Source organism: Tasmannia lanceolata, unplaced genomic scaffold, assembly GCF_043159265.1.
Source record: "Tasmannia lanceolata isolate RefF3 unplaced genomic scaffold, GAP_Taslan_0.1 ptg000008l, whole genome shotgun sequence".
NCBI lineage: Eukaryota > Viridiplantae > Streptophyta > Magnoliopsida > Canellales > Winteraceae > Tasmannia > Tasmannia lanceolata.
In genome coordinates, this window is record NW_027518685.1 from 15493036 (window position 1) to 15512572 (window position 19537).

General features: G+C 36.9%; 1 protein-coding gene across 4 annotated transcripts; it reads right to left on the reverse strand.

Moving 5' to 3' along the window:
* Positions 1–1827: 1827 nt before the first annotated feature.
* Positions 1828–16924, reverse strand: LOC143884538 (chaperone protein dnaJ 10-like). 4 transcript variants are annotated; one of them, XM_077388166.1, is made up of 11 exons: positions 16772–16924; positions 16049–16153; positions 11889–11948; positions 11648–11730; positions 11227–11392; positions 9323–9452; positions 6873–7031; positions 6102–6274; positions 5177–5257; positions 2140–2220; positions 1828–2006 (listed from the first exon to the last, which is right to left on the reverse strand). In XM_077388166.1, exons 2-10 carry the CDS (start codon positions 16133–16135, stop codon positions 2146–2148), a joined length of 1014 nt encoding a protein of 337 aa, XP_077244281.1. In that variant the 5' UTR covers positions 16136–16153; positions 16772–16924; the 3' UTR covers positions 1828–2006; positions 2140–2145. The 4 variants fall into 4 exon arrangements, with proteins under 4 accessions (XP_077244281.1, XP_077244283.1, XP_077244282.1 ...); XM_077388168.1 differs by having other exon boundaries at positions 16049–16150; positions 16772–16900; XM_077388167.1 differs by having other exon boundaries at positions 16049–16150; positions 16724–16890.
* Positions 16925–19537: the final 2613 nt, after the last annotated feature.

Genomic DNA, 19537 nt, shown 5'->3' on the forward strand with positions numbered 1-19537 from the left:
TTCCATCAGAAATGTTTTTCTTGCAATCCAAACAGGGACTTAGAAATTTAGTAGTTAATTATAAAATCTAAATGCATGATCTGGATACAAAAAATGGAACTCTGGGAATATTTTGAGGCAAATGTCTGAAATTTTTTAGAAGGTTGTGGAAATTTTAGGACAACAAAAAACACTCTACATTGTCTTTTTCTCAACGTTTTACAAACAGTATATGAGGTTACTAATTATTCATGAAATTCATTAAGAATAGACTATCAAGATGACTGGGTCTTCATGTAAAAATAATCAACGACCATGACTAAGTAGGGATCTGATGGGCCATCATAGAGCGACCTAGTGGGTCCATGTCTGATGTGGATATCATCTGCATGATAGAGGGGTGCAAAATCAATGGTTTTAAAACATCTTAAATAACATCTTTACGCTCGATCAAAGGTTTGAAATTATCTGATGGGCGGCCAATAGGCCGAATTTGTGATGGTTAACAAAACTTATGGACTCAATCTCCACCGTACAGATGGCAATGGTTGTGGGTCCTGCCAACTTTGTTCTTTAAGCAGAGCTCACTCAAATGGATGAGCGTGCTGTCTACCTCATTCATGCGCTAACATTATTCATGCAGAGAACAAGTGCTTTTATAACTAAATTTTAACTGAGTTAAAAATAAAGCAAGAGCTTTAAAATGGAGGTATGTAATAACCAAGGTTTACAATTTCGGTTTCGGACCCATGAAATTCCGAAATTTCGAAAAAAAAAGTATTATTTAATAAATTCCAAAATTTCAGACCGAAATTTTGTAACCTACATTTTCTCAAAATTTGGTAATGGCCGAAATCTGAAATTTCGGTTTCGGTCTCCACCAAAATCCGAAATTTAAAACCATGGTAATAACTACATTTTTTTTTAATGTAGTTACCGAAATTTAAAACCATGGTAACTCAACGGTAAAGCTTACCCGCAAAGATTTTTTTTTTTTTTAATGAAGCATTTAATAACTATATAAAATTTACATTTATAAAGCATTTAATAGTTATATAGAAATTTACATCTATGAAGTATTTAATAGCATTATAAAAATTTAATTTTTTAGGGTACTTAATAATTGAAAAGAAAGTATAGATTTATTTATTATATAAAGAGAAGACCCCCTTCCTAAATCATCTCACCATTTCTATTCAACTCTGGTGGCTGATCCAAATCTTCCCAATTATAGGTGGGAGAACCCACTTTGCACATATTTCCTCCACTCTTTTCATCAGTAGAAGCACTGTTTAAACACTGCTCGAGTCAACCCATGGACTCACACACGTCAACCTCGCTTCTATTCGAGTTCTTGTCTCACTGAAAGTTTTGCCCTCCCAAGTCGATCAAAAACTCCTTCGACTTGCCTGAGTCACCAGAGAGGATCGACTGGATGGGGGCCATTTGCGGGCCCTGCTTGATTAAGGGTAGGCTTTGGTTGCTGAACCAGAGTAGAGGGAACAGAGCATTGGCGGAGGTGGCCACTTAGGGCTTAAATACTTGAGGTGGAGCTTGGATTTTTTTTTTTTTTTTGAGGAAGGGCGGGTGCAGAATATGTAAAAGGAAGAACGCTTTACATAAAAAACTTAAAACACAAAATTGCAGCTGGGTGTTGTTTGTAAATTGGATATGAAAAACAGTTATATAACACGAGCAACATGTGAAACACAAGATAACCAAAGGTGGAAGCTTATTGAGGCGGCGAGTCGCCAAGAATCCGAATTTCATATCGTCGGCAACACTCATATTCAAACCAAAAAAGAAAAAAGAAAAAAAGAGAACAGAGAGGCTATAACACACAAGAAATGAGCAAGAGAAATAAACAAGCGAAGATGGACTAGAATTAAATCATGATTCAATTACAACAAAGTTAAGTAGGAACACACTGCTATCTGCTAACTGAATAGAATTATATCATTGTCATCAATTTAAGATCAAGAGATTCAAGCACAACACAGTTGAGTATGAACTGAACCAACTTCAATCTGCCAAATGAACAATAATATGTATATCAGCCTAGCATAGATTGCAATCAAGATCGAGTTGCCAACAAATGTTAATAGTCAGGTGACTGAGATGCTTTAACCGTGTTGGAATCAAGATGAATGGAGGACTTACTGCTTATTACGATGCAGTGGCTATCTTTGCACCACACTCATACCGCAGACTATTTTCTCTCCTATAAAGATCCTTGGCACCCTGAGAAACAGTTTAAAATGATTTAGATATACACGTACCAAATAAAATCATACAAGAAATATTTATTTTCTGAAACAGTTTAAAATGATGTAGATACACATCAAATAAAATTATACAAGAAATATTTGTTATCATTTGTTATCTCTAGCTCCTCGCATGTGCACTCTCTTTGATACCAGAAGTGAAAGAAAGCTGGAGCACTAGCAGTAGCACAAAGCCAAAATTAGCTTATTTCATGACCTGAAGTGCCTATGAATCTTGAGATTGAAAATGGGTCCCGTATATGTAGATATTCATGTGACTACAGTATGGGTGTATACACACTTATCAGAGTGAGCACACTAAACAGTCCTTACTACTAGAAGAATAGTGCTCTACTTGTTCTTCAACTAATTACCACCCATGTCATTTTTGAAAATGAAAACTACCTTTTGAATTTCTAAAATGTTGGCAGCATGGTCAAAAAAAGAAAGAGCATTTCCTTGTTCTGAAGCTTAAAGTTGTATATGTTCTTTGCTAGTAAGCAAAATTTAATTTAAAAATACACTAAATACAGCAAATTTTGCCAGACATACTGTGATGTACACATGGATGGCCAACACAAGGGAATCACTGGACCTATGGTTTGAAATTTCGGTTTCGGTTTTGGCCTTAGCCGAAAACGAAATTTCAGTGGGAATTTGGGTGAAAATCTTTAAATTTCGGCTGAAATTCGAAATTTAAAACCATGACTGGATCTAAGCAGGTCACATTGCTCCTTCAGTATGTAATGAAGTCTGAGTAACCTTGGTCGAGGTTCAAAAAAAAAAAAAAAAAACAAATCAATGCCATCCATTTATAGATAGTTTACACACACAGCATGCAGTCTCTTGAGTTTACTGTCATTTGATTAGCATGCCGTTGGTGTTGGATGAGCCAAGGTTTAGAAACTTCAAACACCACTTCGAGTCAAACCCCACTGCCCTATGGCCTAATCAACTTGAAACTCAACCAAGTTGTCCGAGCTTTTCAACTAAACATATTTATGGTGTAGTCCAGCTTTTCAGGTTTACTCTTAAAAAGTTCTAGATAAACCAACCTTCTTACCCTCTTAACCTGGATATTGTCCAAGTTGAATTGACTCCACAAGTTTGTGATACTGATAACTAAATTGAGCTTCTAAACCTCAAGATAAACTAATAATAAATAAGATAATATGGATTAATGAAGCAAATGGGCATAATTTTTTTTAGAAATGGCCAAAACCAGGATATAGAAAATGAATGCATGATGAACAAGAAAATACATGGAAGGAAGAGATTGAAAGAAATCTTTAATGTCTAGAGTAGAATTCCTATACCCAGTGTGCTTCAGGGTATGCACTCTCCACGAAAATGATAACCATTACAAGTTTTTCCACTTTCCTGTATGCAAGTAGGTTTTTGATATTTTCTCAAATCCTTTGACACTGTTTTGTGAACTTTATGCTAACATAGGACCATTTTTACTTGAGGATGAACATTTCACTCTAGAGATAATGAATTCTGGGGTATTATGCATACTTGAAGTGAGTCATGTGTATCTCTAGATCTTCGAAACCATCCACTTGAAAATTACAAAAGGAAATTATGATTTCCTCCACATACAGCTATATGAATAGGGCATGTCAATCTACAGTGTAAGTATCAAGTCCCCTCATTGCATGCCTCCCCTGTCTTATTGCATTGAGTTTGTACGTTTATTTTCTTTCACTTCGTAAGTAGTGTTTGTGAAAATAATCTAACACAACGCTAGCCAAGTGCTTATGGGTTATTCATGGCACTTCATTTGCTGGTTTGACAAGGGCCTATAAGTTTTGAGGTTTCTTATCTAATGAAGTTATGTAGTCCCTCCTCCACCTCGAAATCATTGTTTTAAATTTCCACCGAAACTGAAACGAAATGACTGAAGTGTTTCCGTTTCCATCCCCGCAGAAACGATACCAAACCTGAAATGCATACCCAAACCCAGATCTCAAGTACATTAGTTGTATATTATATCAGTACGTGTTTCATAAATATATTTAGACAAATCACATGTGAAATGTGGTGTATGTATTATTTACAAATATCTATGAAATGTACAATATATTGAATTATCAGCATGTCACTAGGTGTTCAATGTTATTAAACCATTATGAATGGCGATGTTGCTTATGTGATGGTTTCTAAGTGTATTTGCGCTTATTCTAGCATTTCCTAAAGAGAACTTTCCATTTCCTGAAACAATCCTGCATGGTGACAGCGAAGTTTTCGTACGCTAAGCACAACTGACCAACAATTACTTAATATCAATGTTTAAAAACTTGGACTCGAACAAGAACTCGTCCAAATAAAAAAGGAGTAGATTTGGGCGAGTCAACTATTGATGAGGGCAAATTTTTTATTAACTCGGGACATTTGTTAAGTCGATGATTCACTGAGGGAGTTTTAACAAGTGCTTGATATCTCAAAGAATCCTCCGAAAAGGGGTTGAAGAATCCTCAAACGTATCCCAGTTTTGCTCTTTTGATAAGACACAAATCACTGCAAAAGGGGGTCTAAGCCAAAGGAATTTGCCCCTCACAGGTGAGAACAGTTCCTACCAAAGAATAGGCCACTCAACCAAAACATACCCCAGTTTCGCTCTTCCGATAAGACCAAAATCACCACAAAAGGAGATGCAAGCCAAAGAAGTTTTCCCCTTTCTCTGAGGCTAGAATAGTTTCAACCAAAGAATAAGACTCTTAACGGAACCAGAAAGACCCACTGTATGCTATGTAAAACCGCTGCTCACACCTGCTATGCAAGGAGGCAGTGTATGAGGGATAAACAACTCCTTATCAAAAGAACATAATCAAAATAAAGGTCAGAAGGGATAAGTAGTAATTGGAAATTATGTATAGGTAAACAAATAAATAACTGGAGAAAAAATTTCTGTGAAGTGCTTAAGTCCTCACTTGAAAAATAGTTCCGAGCTTTTTTAGTGCTTTGGCTCGCAACTTCAGCACATCCTTTGGAACAGTATTGTCTTTGAGAACCTGAAATAGAATCATTAATTAATAATGATTACTTTGGCATGTAAAGATTAAAGTGTTTCTTCATATGGCTGTAGGAGAAAGAAAGAACTCAATTACAGAGCAATATATTACTTCATTTATTTTATGATAAAGCGGCATAAGAAGGAAAATTGTGATTGCTGGATTTTATGTTGGTAAACTTTTCAGTTATAAAACAAAAATATGGATAAACCTACGAATAACACTACATGGGGTCATATAGTTCAATCCAATTCATTTCGAAGTAGGGGTGCAACTCGCGTCGGGTTGGGTCGGGTTGAGGCCAACCCGACCCAACCCGAGGAACCCATTTTTCCAACCCGACCCGATTTCCAACCCAACCCGACCCAACCCGACCCAACCCAATTTGTAATTTTCTCAACCCGACCCAACCCGATTTGTAATTTTCTCAACCCGACCCAACCCGATTTCACCATTTGTTTGATTTCTCCATTTTATTTTTGTATTTCCATCTCATCCTAGTCATTAGATGTTCCCCAACAAGAGGGTTAATTAGGACAACTTTCACCAAATTTTTTTATTTCTTTCTAAATTTGAGTTATATAATGACAAAACAAATATAGAAGTAAAAATTTTATACATATTGGAATTGGAAATCGGGTTTCGGGTCGGGTCGGGTTGCCCGACACCTCAACCCGACCCAACCCGGTTTCCAATTCGGGTTGATTTTTCCCAACCCAACCCAACCCGATTTTTAAAAAAACCCAACCCAACCCAACCCAAATTCGGGTTCAACCCACCGGGTTCGGGTTGAACCCGACCCAAGTTGCACCCCTATTTCGAAGTAAAAGTTACCGAAGCTCACCGCATGGCAGACGTGCGAAAGAGTTGACTCGATGTCTACCACATTGATTTTCCACAGAGAACTAAGCATCACATCTTTCTTATCTTCCAAGTGCTTTAACATGGTCTCTTCCTTATTTTCACCTTGCTCCAACTTCTTCATCCCTTCCTGTATTTGAATTAGAGACACAGCCCCTACACAATTCAGAAGACAAAGGATGTACTGGTTTCAAATTTGTAGAACTTTCAAAGAAGAAATAATAATCACAATTCATTTTTCCTTGAAAAAGCAAGACAGTTAAGCCAACCAATTCAGTGAAAATCTTGGAAGGTCAAATTCGTTCTTGGTTAAGTGGGCTCACTTAGGCCCATGGGTGAGTTTTGAGTCAGGTTCTGGTTTATAAATAATGAACTTAGATATGGACATGTGGGTTGGTCTCAAGCACAGCACCTTTGGATAGCCCAACGCGCTGATGGAACCTCTGCACATTCCCATTGGTAGGAATGATGGAACCAAAGTAACATGAGATGGGGTGGCCCACATACAATGTTTCCAGGTCCCGTTGATCCCACTGATGAGAATGTGCAGAGGTTCATCCAATGACCACCAAAGGAGACTAAAGAGGGTCTCAAATACAAACACACTGGAGCTATACAACACAACATCACACACACAGAGAGAGAGAGAGAGAGAAGCACAAGGGTTCCTCCAAACAGCAGTGTCAAAGTGCATTTGTCACAGGATATCTTTTTAACAAAAAAGAGCTTCTTGGTTACATAGCTGAACAATCACCTGCAGCTGCCGTTACTTGTGATTTTACATGATGACCTTTGTCCCGTACCCACTCTGCTAAGAATGGCACACCCATAAAAAGTATTTTCTTTGCAAGCTCTTTTGAGGCTTGTCTCGTATAAATATAACCAATAGTGTGTAGCATCGCCTCCCCAAATGCTGAAAATTGCAGTAAATATTAGCTCACAAGAAGTGCAGCTGAAAAAAAAAGAACTCATTGCATGAAACCCAGAGCCTTTAAAGTAATGGTTGATAAACAAACTAACAACTAACATGGAAAACAAAAGACAAACAATGATTAGTGATTTGTCTAGTTTACTTAGTAATGATAGGCAGTGATGATCTATGACACCCAGATAGGGATATGGATAAGAACATGTGGCAGTGAAGATATGACAACATCTTTTGAAATCTAGAACAAGATATGGATATGGGCCACCCACATCATGTGCTACAAATCAAGCTGTGCTTATTGTCTGATAATATATTGACTATGGCATCTACAAGACTCATATACTCAAGGTCTAAACTGAAAATATGCAACACTGATAGACAATAAACATGCTAATTAATTTAACAAGTACCATATATTTAAATCGTGATAGTTAATTGGACGAAATAGAAATATCAATACAATATTGAATCCTAGTATTGGTGTTGTGATATGAGTCAATTTAAAGTTTACAAGACCAGGAATAAGAAAGGGTAGAATAGTCACTTTGCAGGGCACTCCCAGTCCAACCAGCCAACCCCAAACGACTAAGCCTTGGTTTGGAGCTCAAGTGAATACTAAGAGAGCATGGGCTCCACTTGGGAGTTAATTGGGTATTTTAATTTTTTTCCCACTTAAATCACCTAAGTGACACAAGTTATAAACTGGGGCCCATCCATGCCGTCGGCTTCAATAAAGCAGACGAGCACCTCCTTCTTGTGCAAGGGGGGAAAGGTTTCAAATTTTGTAGGTAAAAGAGGGGGGTTAGGTATTTTAGTCCAAAATTATTGGTTTTCATTTAAGGTTTAGGAACTTTGTAGTTCTCTTTTCTTTATAATAAAATGTAGCCTTAGGGCATTTAGAAGATGTTATGTTTATGAGAAAAGCTTTTGCTATGAAGAAAACTTCTTCCCTATAGATTGCGGTGTGATGCTCAATCCACCGACGGTGTGATGCCCTAGGATTCTAAGGTGTGAGGTCTTGGACCAACTATCGTCCTTCTCTATCTATATTCTCCAAGGTATTATCTAATCCTTCTCTGTCCTTCTTACTAGAACTTCAAGGTCATCTCATCGACTATCTACTTCAAGTTCTTTATTTGATTTCCTTTAAGGGTTTTCACAAGTGTTATTGTGATGTTGGATCGCTCATCTGAAGTTCAGATCCAATTGATCAACGCCATCAAAATTTCTAATAAGAGTAGATCTTGAGATCCAACAGTTGGATTTATCCGATCTAGGTTGAGACTGCTAAGATCAACCCTAATTAGAAATTTCAGGACATCTAAGAGAATTAGCTTGACATCGATTCTTATAAACTGCAAGAAAATCAGAAATATATAAGTTTAGGGGATTGTTTTGCTTGAAGGTTGTGTCATAAGTTACCATTCAAAAAAAGTTTGTGTTATAAGTGAACTTCCCCTATTATCCTACATCACATTTGATATTGGAGCTAAGGTTCAATGGCAATTAGAAATGTTAGGAATTTTACGGGTAGGTGGACTGATAAAGATAGAGCTGATCTTATACATGAACTTGTGGAGAGAATTAGCTTCTAGAGGAACAATTACACAAAAACTCTAGGCGATAAAGAAGTGGCCAACATTGGGAATTCCACTAACCAAGTTGACCAAACATCCCAAGCAAACAATCTAGTTGGAGAGGAAAATCACCAAGTGATCCCAACACCTGGAACAGTCACTAGGGTAAACAGTACATAAACTTACACAGCGAACACTCGTGCCAATGATTCGTCACAAGAAGTACTTGATTAGCTAGCTGCCATAGTAGAGTATTTTGAGAGCTATGGAATGACAGATGATAATAGGATCATAGAACAGTATATCCATCTCAACATTTCTTGGGCATTTGCCAGAATAGTGAAGCCACTGAGTGTAATTACTTCACTAGTTACAATAACAAGAAGTCTGCACTAATGCATTTGAGGAAAACTCAAGTCACAACACAAGTAGAAAGAGCACCATTATAGGCACCGAGGTTTACTGAACTTGAAATTCAAACAAAGTTTTTTTGAATTTGAAATTCAAACAAACTTTCAGGGGAAAAAAATCTTCTCACAAACATAAATTGATTGATCTGGTATCTTTCAAAAAAAATAAAATTGATTGATCTGGTGAGTGGTGAACATACCAGAGAAAATAAACATAAGGAGTGAGATAGATGTTAACTTGAAAGAATATCCACAAATTTGAATTGTCATTATATATTTATAGATTTACCAGCCTGAGATAGACGACGGGCTTCTTGGTTCGCCCAGTTTACAAACTCATCCTTTCGCCCTTCAACATAAGGCTGAAGACGATCTTTCAGATTTTGTGTAAGCTTTTCTTCCCTTTCCTTCTGTATTGCCTGCATTCCGACAAAGAGACAAAACTTCATATCAAATTGATAAATCCAATAACTAAAGCTTATTAAAGAAGCAAATTGCACTTATTCTTATAATATGGACTTCAGGAGTTCATAATCATCCTCTGACATAATGAATCCTTCCGCCATCTTACCTTATTCAGAAAATAATTTTATAATCCAAAATTACTATCACCAAGGGCATATACGCTAACAAATCATAGGAAAAGTACGCTTCCAATAGATATTTTAATCGTCTGATTTGTTTACCTTTTCAAGACAATTATGACATAATATTGTTGCAAATAAATGTAGAAGAAATTGACCGTTCATGCTTCCCTACTCATTATTCCAAACATTAATAGCTACTGCCCACAAGCTTGTTAGATATCCCAGAAGGTTATGCTTAAAAAGTCAGGTCTCCAATTGTACGAACAAATCCCCAAAATTAGTCTGGATCTCTCTTGAAACCCAAAGGCTAGATAACTGGTCATATACCTAAACAAAGACTAGTTTCTCCTAATATTGCTTGCAAACACATGAACAACTGTCTATTACTATTAACAGATATTCTTTCCTACTAGTTTCTTCAAGAATTGCAAACCAATGCCACCCCATATCTGCCCTGCTCAAGTTGAAGGGCTGGTATCTCCTATTGACAACTTCCTTGTCTGAGATGAATGCCAACATGTCTACGTGTATCTGCCTTTTTTGCTGGTTGGAATGAAAGGGTCTTATATATACAGACAATTTCTTTTTCTCTAAATTGTTGGGTATCAACTTGTGTTAAGATCTTTTATGAAACTGTAAGAGCAAATTTAGAACCGACAATAGAAGAATTTCAAATGTTCCTTCTTATAAAGAAATCCGTAAGCAGAAATTGAGGTGTTGTGAAATATCCTAAAGTCTGCCTTTCCACACTACCAAATTACACATTTGCTTTGTAAAATCATCAATACATAGATTACTGCATGTACTGAAAGATTTGCATGTAAAATTAGCTTTCATGATTCCAGCTGTAGAAATTTTTTTTTTTTTTTTGAAAGAATTTATAGGGAAGATAATCAATTAGGGGCCGTTTGGATATGCGGATTTTAGAATCTTGGATTTCCTCAAAATCCTGGATGGGAGACGAGAGAAGAAGGAAACCAGCCGTTTCGCTTCTCTTTAGAATCTTGGATTTTAAGAAATCCAGGTTTTAGAAATCTCTCCCCCATCCTGACATTTCTATAAACTGGAAACATGGGATGATCTCCTACTCTCTTGCTGACGGAAAGAAGGGTGAGAAATCAGAAAATGATGGCTGGTCTCCTTCTTCTCTCATCTCCCATCTACAAATTTGAGGAAATAGGGGCCGTTTGGATACACGGATTTTAGAATCTTGGATTTCCTCAAAATCATAGATGGGAGACAACAGAAGGAGAGTGTATGTTTCCCTTCTCTTTAGAATCTTGGATTTTAACTAAGAAATTCAGGTTTTAGAAATCTCACCCCCATCCTGAGATTTCTAAAACCTGGAAACATGGGATGATCTCCTACTCTCTTGCTGACGGAAAGAAGGGCGAGAATATAGAAAATGAAGGCTGGTCTCCTTCTCTCATCTCCCATCTATGATTTTGAGGAAATCCAAGATTCTAAAATCCGCGTATCCAAACGGCCCCTCAGTGTTTTTTTTATTGGTAAGACAATCAATTAGTGTTCTACCAACAAAAGAATAATGAAGATAATGGTCAGAAAGAACTTCCTCAATTCAATATCAAATGTGGCTGCATGATACCTTCATTTTCTCATTAACTTTTTGCTTCCGTATTTCTGGGACCTGTGATTCTTCTTCAATTTCTGTAGATGCCATAGAAGCCAAAGCAAGCTGCCCAACATAGTCGTCGAAAAATTCACTCCCAAAAAGCATTCCAAATACTGCGGCAGGATCCACCATAGAATCCCTGAAATTAGGGAACTGGTTAATGTGTTGAGTGTATTACATAAAACCGCAAAGGTGCCTTTCTTATATTGGCCTTAATATTCCTCTTTTCAGTATTTGAAACTAGAAAAAATGGGAAAAAAAGAAGACAAAAAGACATTTAACCAGTAAACATGATAAACTTGATGCAATGAAATGGACGGCGTAGTATCTAAGGAACAAGTCTTTCATGCGTGCCCCTTTCGCACTGTGGTGGTGTTTGTTCGTGTAAACTTACTGGGATACACTTGTCTTTCCATGCTTGTCATATGCTTCACGTTTTCCAGGGTCACTTAGAACTTGATAAGCCTCACCAAGTACCTTGACACATACAACAATATTGGAAAATAAAAAATACGCACCGATAATATAGAGGTCATGTAAGGACTGAGAAAATTAGGCTTGAGGGGAAAATATATAATTTCCCAAGGAATATATAGCATAACAACTTGTGACTGTTCCAGCCTGTATGTGCCTACCTGAAAATTATGAGCTGCCTGGGGATCTCCAGGATTTTTGTCTGGGTGAACTAACCTGGCCTGCATTATAAGGACAAAATAGCTACTTAAGTAAAAGAAGCTGACATAACATAGCAAAGGCTTATCAGCAATAAATTCTGAAACTTAAATTTTTTATTAAAAGAAAAGATAGTGATGGTTTAGGGAAAATGTCATTCATATATGTACAATGAAACCACATTTTTTGGTGAATTTGTTTACAGAAATAGCATGTCAAATCGGTGAGGGAACAGGGACTGCTGATATGTGGAGGGGAATAAATTCATTTCACAACATTCACAAGGGAGTGCTAAAATAAGAGAAGTAGAAATCAAATGGAGATAGATAACCAACATAATTAACAATACAGAGCAACACATAAGATCCTTAGATCCATCAAAAGAATTGAAAAGCTAGACATGAATCTACCCACGTTAAGGAACTTAGCAGCTTAACATTGAATTGCATAAGTTGAAGGTTCTAAGCAGAAAGAGGTTGTTCTAGCAATTGCGAAGTGCAAATATTGACAAGAAATTTCAGACTTGGATAAAAAAAGTAGTAGAAAACAATTAGAATGATGGCAATATATTGCTGTGCACATTACGAAACAACTATTATTTAATGGCAAAGACACCAAATGCATTTTCATTCCTTGATCATGCAGGTCTGATACCAAGTTATCTACCAAAATAAAGAACTATGCTCATTTTAGTGGTTGCATATTAGGGCAATAAACAAAGGAAGAAGAAAGAGGAAGATGGAGAAAAGAAGAGAGGAGAGAATTGTGATAAGAGGGTAGTATATAACCCTCACCCACGTCGTGTATTTATATACTCAAATTGCCACGAACAATAATGCGCATACACTTATAAACATATTCTAACATCCCCCTCAAGCTAGGGAATATATATCATATAATCCTAGCCTAGCACAGATAGTATCCACACGCCCCCGATTCAACGACTTGGTAAACAAGTCGGCTAACTGATCCTCTGACTTACACAAATGGTGTAGAAACATCTCCAGTTCTCCACCCATAACCTTCTATCACACAACATGACACTACTTCAATATGCTTAGTAACTCACATGGTAAATTCTTTAACCAATTCAACTCACATGTAGCATGAGCCATAGCCCAATAGTCTGCTTCTGCAATAGAATGAGCCCCTATACTTTGTTTCTTACTCCATGTCACTGGGTGGCTAAGAAAGGTGCAATAGTAAGTAGTGGACCTTTGGTCGGAAGGTGAGCTTCCAAATCAGTATCAGTACACCCAGTTACCTGTAAATGCCCAATATCCTAATACAGCAAACCATGATTGGGAGCTCCCTTGAGATACCTCTTGACCCACACTACAACTTTCCATTTGGAAGCTCTAGGTGACTCCATAAACTAACAATGGACACTGCAAACGAGATATCCATTCTGGTGATGGTTATGTAATTCAGCTTCCTTACCAGATAGAGATATCTACTTGGATCTTCCAGTAACTCTCCTTCAAGCTCTATGTACCACTGTTATGGAGGGCATGCATCTCATCTTCCATTATTGTCCACCTGGGATCAAATGGAGCTTCCTACCCAGACTTAAGAATCGATAAAGAAGAGCGTAGAAGTAAAAAAATGAAGAGATGAGGACAAAGAAAAATCAGAAATAACCTTATCAATAGGATGAGCAGTAGAGTATATAGAATTACATGCACATTTAGCCATCCATTGAGCAATAGGGGCACCAAGATCAAGGTGAGGAGGAACCAAAATACATCATGCAGATGGTGCACAGTTATCCCTCCATTGAGAAATAGGGACATCAAGATCATGGTGGGGAGGAACCAAAATAGAAGATGCATATGGTAAAGAACTTGTTCCCATGGTTTTAAATTTTCCCTCCTCGAAACAACCAAAATGTTTCCGTTTCTATCTCCATAGAAATGAAATCTCAATGAATTCCTTCCACATCATTATTTCTGACCGAAATTCGACCGAAATAGTCAGAATACTCAGAATGACAAAAAACTGGAAAGATGTTAGGATAAACATTGTATAAAGCTATTTTCCTCAAAAAAAAAATCCTTCACTAATCTGCTATAAATCGAAAAAACATTGCAAATCAAAGAAACACATTTTTTTCCTGCTTTTCCATGGAATTATTTTCTAGAAAACTCTATAGAAAAAAACATTTAAGATTTTTAATCTTTGTCAGCATGCTTTGTGGGCCCATCCTAGTTGACTTGAAGGTGGGCCCACTTTTCATTTCAATTGGAAGAGTCATGGGAATTTCAAATTTCAAAATCTAAGCATCGTACAAATGACGAGTCTTTGACTAAGCCTCGAAAGGAGAAATGTTATTTTTTAAGCCATTTTACGTTTTCCATTTCATTTCATTAATGTAGAGAATGATATTTAGTAGGCAACATCATTGACATGCACCACAAAGTAACCGTGTCTTATACATGGAATGTCAGATTTTCATGGGACTAATAATACATCGTAACTGTATGTGGTATTGACATAGGGTTGGTATCCTGGGGGATTGGTCATTGTACTTTCTTACACTTCACTACATCCTACATCTTTATTGATTTTACTATTCCAAACATGTGCAACAATGCATGTCACTAGGTGTTCGATGTAATTAAGCCATTATGGATAGTTTTCTTGGTTTTCTTGCTTATGTGGTGGATTCTAAGTACGTTTTTGTGCTTGTTCTAGCATTTCCCAAAGTTTTGTCTTAAAATTTCATCATTGCATGTTTCCATACGTTTCCGTGATTTTACAAGATTTCCACCGAAATTTCCACTAAAACAGAATGTTTCTGTTTTCGTGCTGACCAAAACCAAAATTTAAAACCTTGCTTATTGCAATAATTGATATATCCCATTTACGCTTCTCACCTCGTTGTAGACTAAAAATTGCTGAGACGGTTGACATATTCGGGTGGTGTTAGACCCAGAATACATATTCTGAGCATGCTCCCAAAGTTTTTTAGCAATATGAAGAAAAAAAAGGGCTAGAGTTGATTTTTTTTGCTCTACACAATTCCACAAACATGATTTAATTTGAGCATCTACATGAATCCAGACAGAAAATTTAGACGTGGTAGACAGAAGTTCCGCCACTGTGAAGCACTTCAGTTTCCCTTTGGAAGTAGGAAAAAACTCCACAGACTTGTTCCAGTACCATTAATTTTAATGTAAGTGGCCTGAATGTCGACGTAGTCAGATGAAAAATAACATCCCCGATATAGGGTCACTTTTATTCTCCATCTCCACTTTACTCAGACACACCAACAAACATTTGGGAGACAGTTCTAACAACAGTTGCAAAAAACACAACCAATCACGATAGTAACAACACACATGAAGAGCACAACATACGAATCTACATACAACACAACCAGGAATTGTCCACATGATTGAAGAAAGACCCACATGATAACTTCCAACCTCACACAACCCCTCTTTTGGTGCTGAAAATGTTATGGACAAAAATGCACTTATACTTGTAAACATATTCCAACAGCTTCAATACCTAGGCGGGATAACTACTTGGACTGGGACCAACCAAATGGTATCATTCAATCAACATACGATACATATATAAACGCAAAAAGTAGAGATTAACGAACACTTGTGTAGTGACCCTTGTTCACTAACCTCACCTTATCAGAACAATAGAAATTAATAAATTTTTATTTATGGAAAATAAATTTTTGCATGGAAGAAATATTTCCATTGAAAATAAAACTCCAGGGTCTACTAATTTTGCAATTTTCCTTGAAAAAAACATGGAAAATTTTCAATTTGGGAAAAAATACATGGAAAATGAGATCACCAAATGCTGGAAAACTCACTTTCAAAGGAAAATATATATATTTTCCCAAATCCAAACAGCAATCAATTCTGAAAACAAACGAAAACAAAATCTAAAAAGTAAGGAAAAGAGACTTTTAAAAACTGCCACATATCAACTAGAACAGTGATAAAAGTCTATGACTTACACACTTGACCTTTGACTGGGAAAGGGCCCTAAAAATTCAAACAACCAAAAGACACCTAGCTAATCACAATTATCCAAACCAGCTAATTAGCAAACCAAACCCTGTTCCAACATAACATATCAGAGGGTAAATTAAAGTTACCTTGACGTAGTAAGCCTTTTTTATCTCAGCAGGAGACGCATCAAAACTCACACCCAAAATGTCATAATACTCAGTATCCTTCACCATGGCTTTCAAACCAAACTACTGCCATGAAAAACCCATAGTCAGAACCCAAATCAAAATTTTCTTACCCAAGTAAATATACTGAAAATAAAATAAGATCCCAAAAAAAAAATCAACATTTTAACCCACCAAATGAAAAAGAAAAAATCCAACATTGCAATCTTCAATAAAAACAAGATCATGCGAAAAATTCAACAAATGGGCAAAAGCAGATCACAAAACCACCCACTAAATTAACCAAACGAAATACAAAAAAAGCCCAGATTTCCTACAGAAATATATTCAGAACATCTACATGAACAAGATCATGACCCTATTGAAACGTTAGATCCAAAAGGGGATCTCAAGTCGATCTGAAAAAAAAAACATGAAAATAGAAACAATCAAATACATACCTAGACGATTCAAAAATAAATAAAAATAGAAATAGAAACAGTCGAAAGAAAAATTTCTCATAGCAAACTAGAATAAAGAAGAACAATCATAACCCAGAATCAACAATCCAAACCCTAGCCAAAAAAGAAAACATAGAATTAAAAATTCTAAACCACTACATGAACAGTCTCATGCTACTTTTTAAGGAAAACTTACCAAGAAAATATTAATTCTAATGGATTTTGGAGTGGGAAAACGGAATACAGAGAATGCTCAGTGCAAGATCTAGCATTCAGCTCTTCAAAAATACGAAAAGGTTATTCTTTTCTGAAAGCTCATACATCATTGGGGCCAGAAAATAAATTCCCAACCATGTTTGGTCCCGCTTAAAAAATTGTTCTAGATAAACCAAAAGTCCAGCCACGTGTACGATGGAGATGGCTCCCAACCCAAGATATATAGATAATCCTTTTTTTGGTAGCGTACACCCACTCTCTATCTAAACCATCGCAATCTGGCGCTCCTGGAAATGACAAGTTCTTGCAACAAAAAATATATAAAAAATACATACGGGATTTGCTAGGGACCATCGCGGAAGGCATTTTGCGTTGCATTTGAGAGCTGACACATGGGCACTGCTTTTGTCTCATTTATTTAATTCACATGAGGGGGCTGCTCTCTCATGCAATAGCCAGTGCGCTAAATGGCTTCTGTCGCTAGGAAATCCCAAGACAATAATTCTAAAAGGCTACTGATATTTGCATCACCATGTTTTGATAATAACACATCTCACCTTGTCTTTTATTATTTAACCGGCTGTCAAAAGCTATTACACTTCCCAAAAAAGCTCTCACCAGCCAATTTAAAAGGAAAAAGCAAGGGGAGTCTGTGTCATTATCAAAACATGGTACTACTAATATCAGAAAACTTCTAAAATAAAGAAGGGGACATATGACTGTGGTGTGGAAAGTAAGGGGTTTCAAATATCAGTTTGGGGTACAAAATCTAATGCTAAAGACTAAAGAGGCATTTTATTCCCTTTAAAAAAAATAAAAAAAAATCAGAAGAGATATCCTAGAGTACTAAATTCTTCTTTCAAGGCTCTCATTGGTGTAATTGATGGGCCCCGACTGTGTACATTGGAGACATTTTCAATGTGTGGTCCCACCCAATTGGTTGAATATTTCTAACCGTCCATTTAAAGGCCATCAATTCGAAATGTAAATCATCCACACCCGATCAAGGAATGTACAGATCGGCTGAAATTTATTGAGAGGAAGGATTAGTGATGCAAGGTGGCGCGGGGGCGAAAATTCATCTCAAATTTAAAAAGTTCACAAACAGTAGGTAGTGATTTTATAATAAAAAACCATTGGGCCTCTTTGGTTGCCAAAAAAATTAGTCCTCATTTAAAAATAAGATTATATTTAAGTTAATTTTAATTGCAAGTGGGGCTTTAAGGTTAATCTGCAAGCCATTAACTGTATTATTTTTCAGAACTATTATAATCATTATTTGCAATCACTCATATTTTACTTTAAAACAACAAGCAAATAATTTTTAGAGGTGCCCAAAGAGGCTGTTTTTCTAACAATCGTTCTCAAATTAGTCGGATACTTTGTATTTTTCAACAATTCGTAGATTTTCGTCGGTTTATTGTTATTTTTATGTAGACAAAAAAGTGTAATTAATCACAAGAACACCAAAAAGGGGTGTTCACGATAAATTAGAGAGAGAGAGAGTTATTTTTTGTTACAATCCTAAGTGGGGCCCGCCTAGGTATGAGATTGGGTGGGACCCAGCCTGGTATGGGACAGGTTTAAAGGGCCTTGGCTAACGCGTTCCATCAGCTCTGGAGCTTTTGGGGTATCGGTAAGGTACCTAACATCTGGTATCAGAGCAACCACAAAGACCCATGTTCGAGTCACGAAAAGGGTGACCTGTGAAAAGGGCTACCTGGAAAAAAAAAAGGCCAGAGTAAAAGTCATCATAGAGTGGGCCGCCGAGGACGGCGGGTGCGGAAGCATGTTGGTATGTTATGGTCAAAGGGCCTTGCCTAACGTGTTCTATCAGCTCTGGAGCTTTTGACGTACCTAACATTTTTTTAATGGAAAATCAATTTATATTAAAAAGGGGCGACCAAGGTTGTCAAATACGAGCGGGAGAGAATAATAAAGAGCAATAAAACAAAAGAAACAATAGCAAATAGAAGACAACTCTCAATGTGGTAAAAAAATCAAGCATAGATAGCCTACCTCTTTCAACTCGAGCTAAACGATCGACATATGAATTGGCCAATCTTTGCACATTCTGAGAAATCACTAATGCCCCCACAACTGAATTGTCAAAATTCTCGTCAAACATGGTGCGAATCTCCATGGACGTGGCTGGCTCCTCCTTGCCCACTGAATGATGTTGAGAGAATTCCCCTCAACAGCCAATCTATCGAGATCTGATCTCTCTACGATTCTTATCCCTTGTAGTAAAACTCGAACCTCAGCTTCATACGAGTCTATTATTCCAATTGGGCCGGAGAACACCCAAATTACAAGACACCTCTTGTCCTTAAGGACTCCACCCGCCACAGCTGATCCTGGGTTACCGATCCATCAAAATTAAGTAGCACGTGTATCTCTCTCCATCCTCTCCACAAGCCGTAACAAGATATAAAAAGTGAAACAAGGGTCTTAACACAAGACCTTCCTCACACAAGGAGGGTATGCTTTTTGTCTTACCCCTAAAAGGGCCGTTCACAGTAATAATCCCTCATTTTAATTTCACTCTAAACATAAATAACCAAGGATTAATTAATAATAAAACCACTAAAAGGGCCGTTCAAAGTAAATTAGGAGGGGTAGAGATTTATTATCTCATTTTAATTTCACTCTATAAATAAATAACCTACAAATACGCATGAAAGTCACTTTTACTCCCAGCAATACTGGGCAAATTTTCACGGTAATAGGCAATTTTGGGTCCAACAAGGGGCATAAGGGGGGCGTGTATATTCATTTATCTTGTAGAGCATCC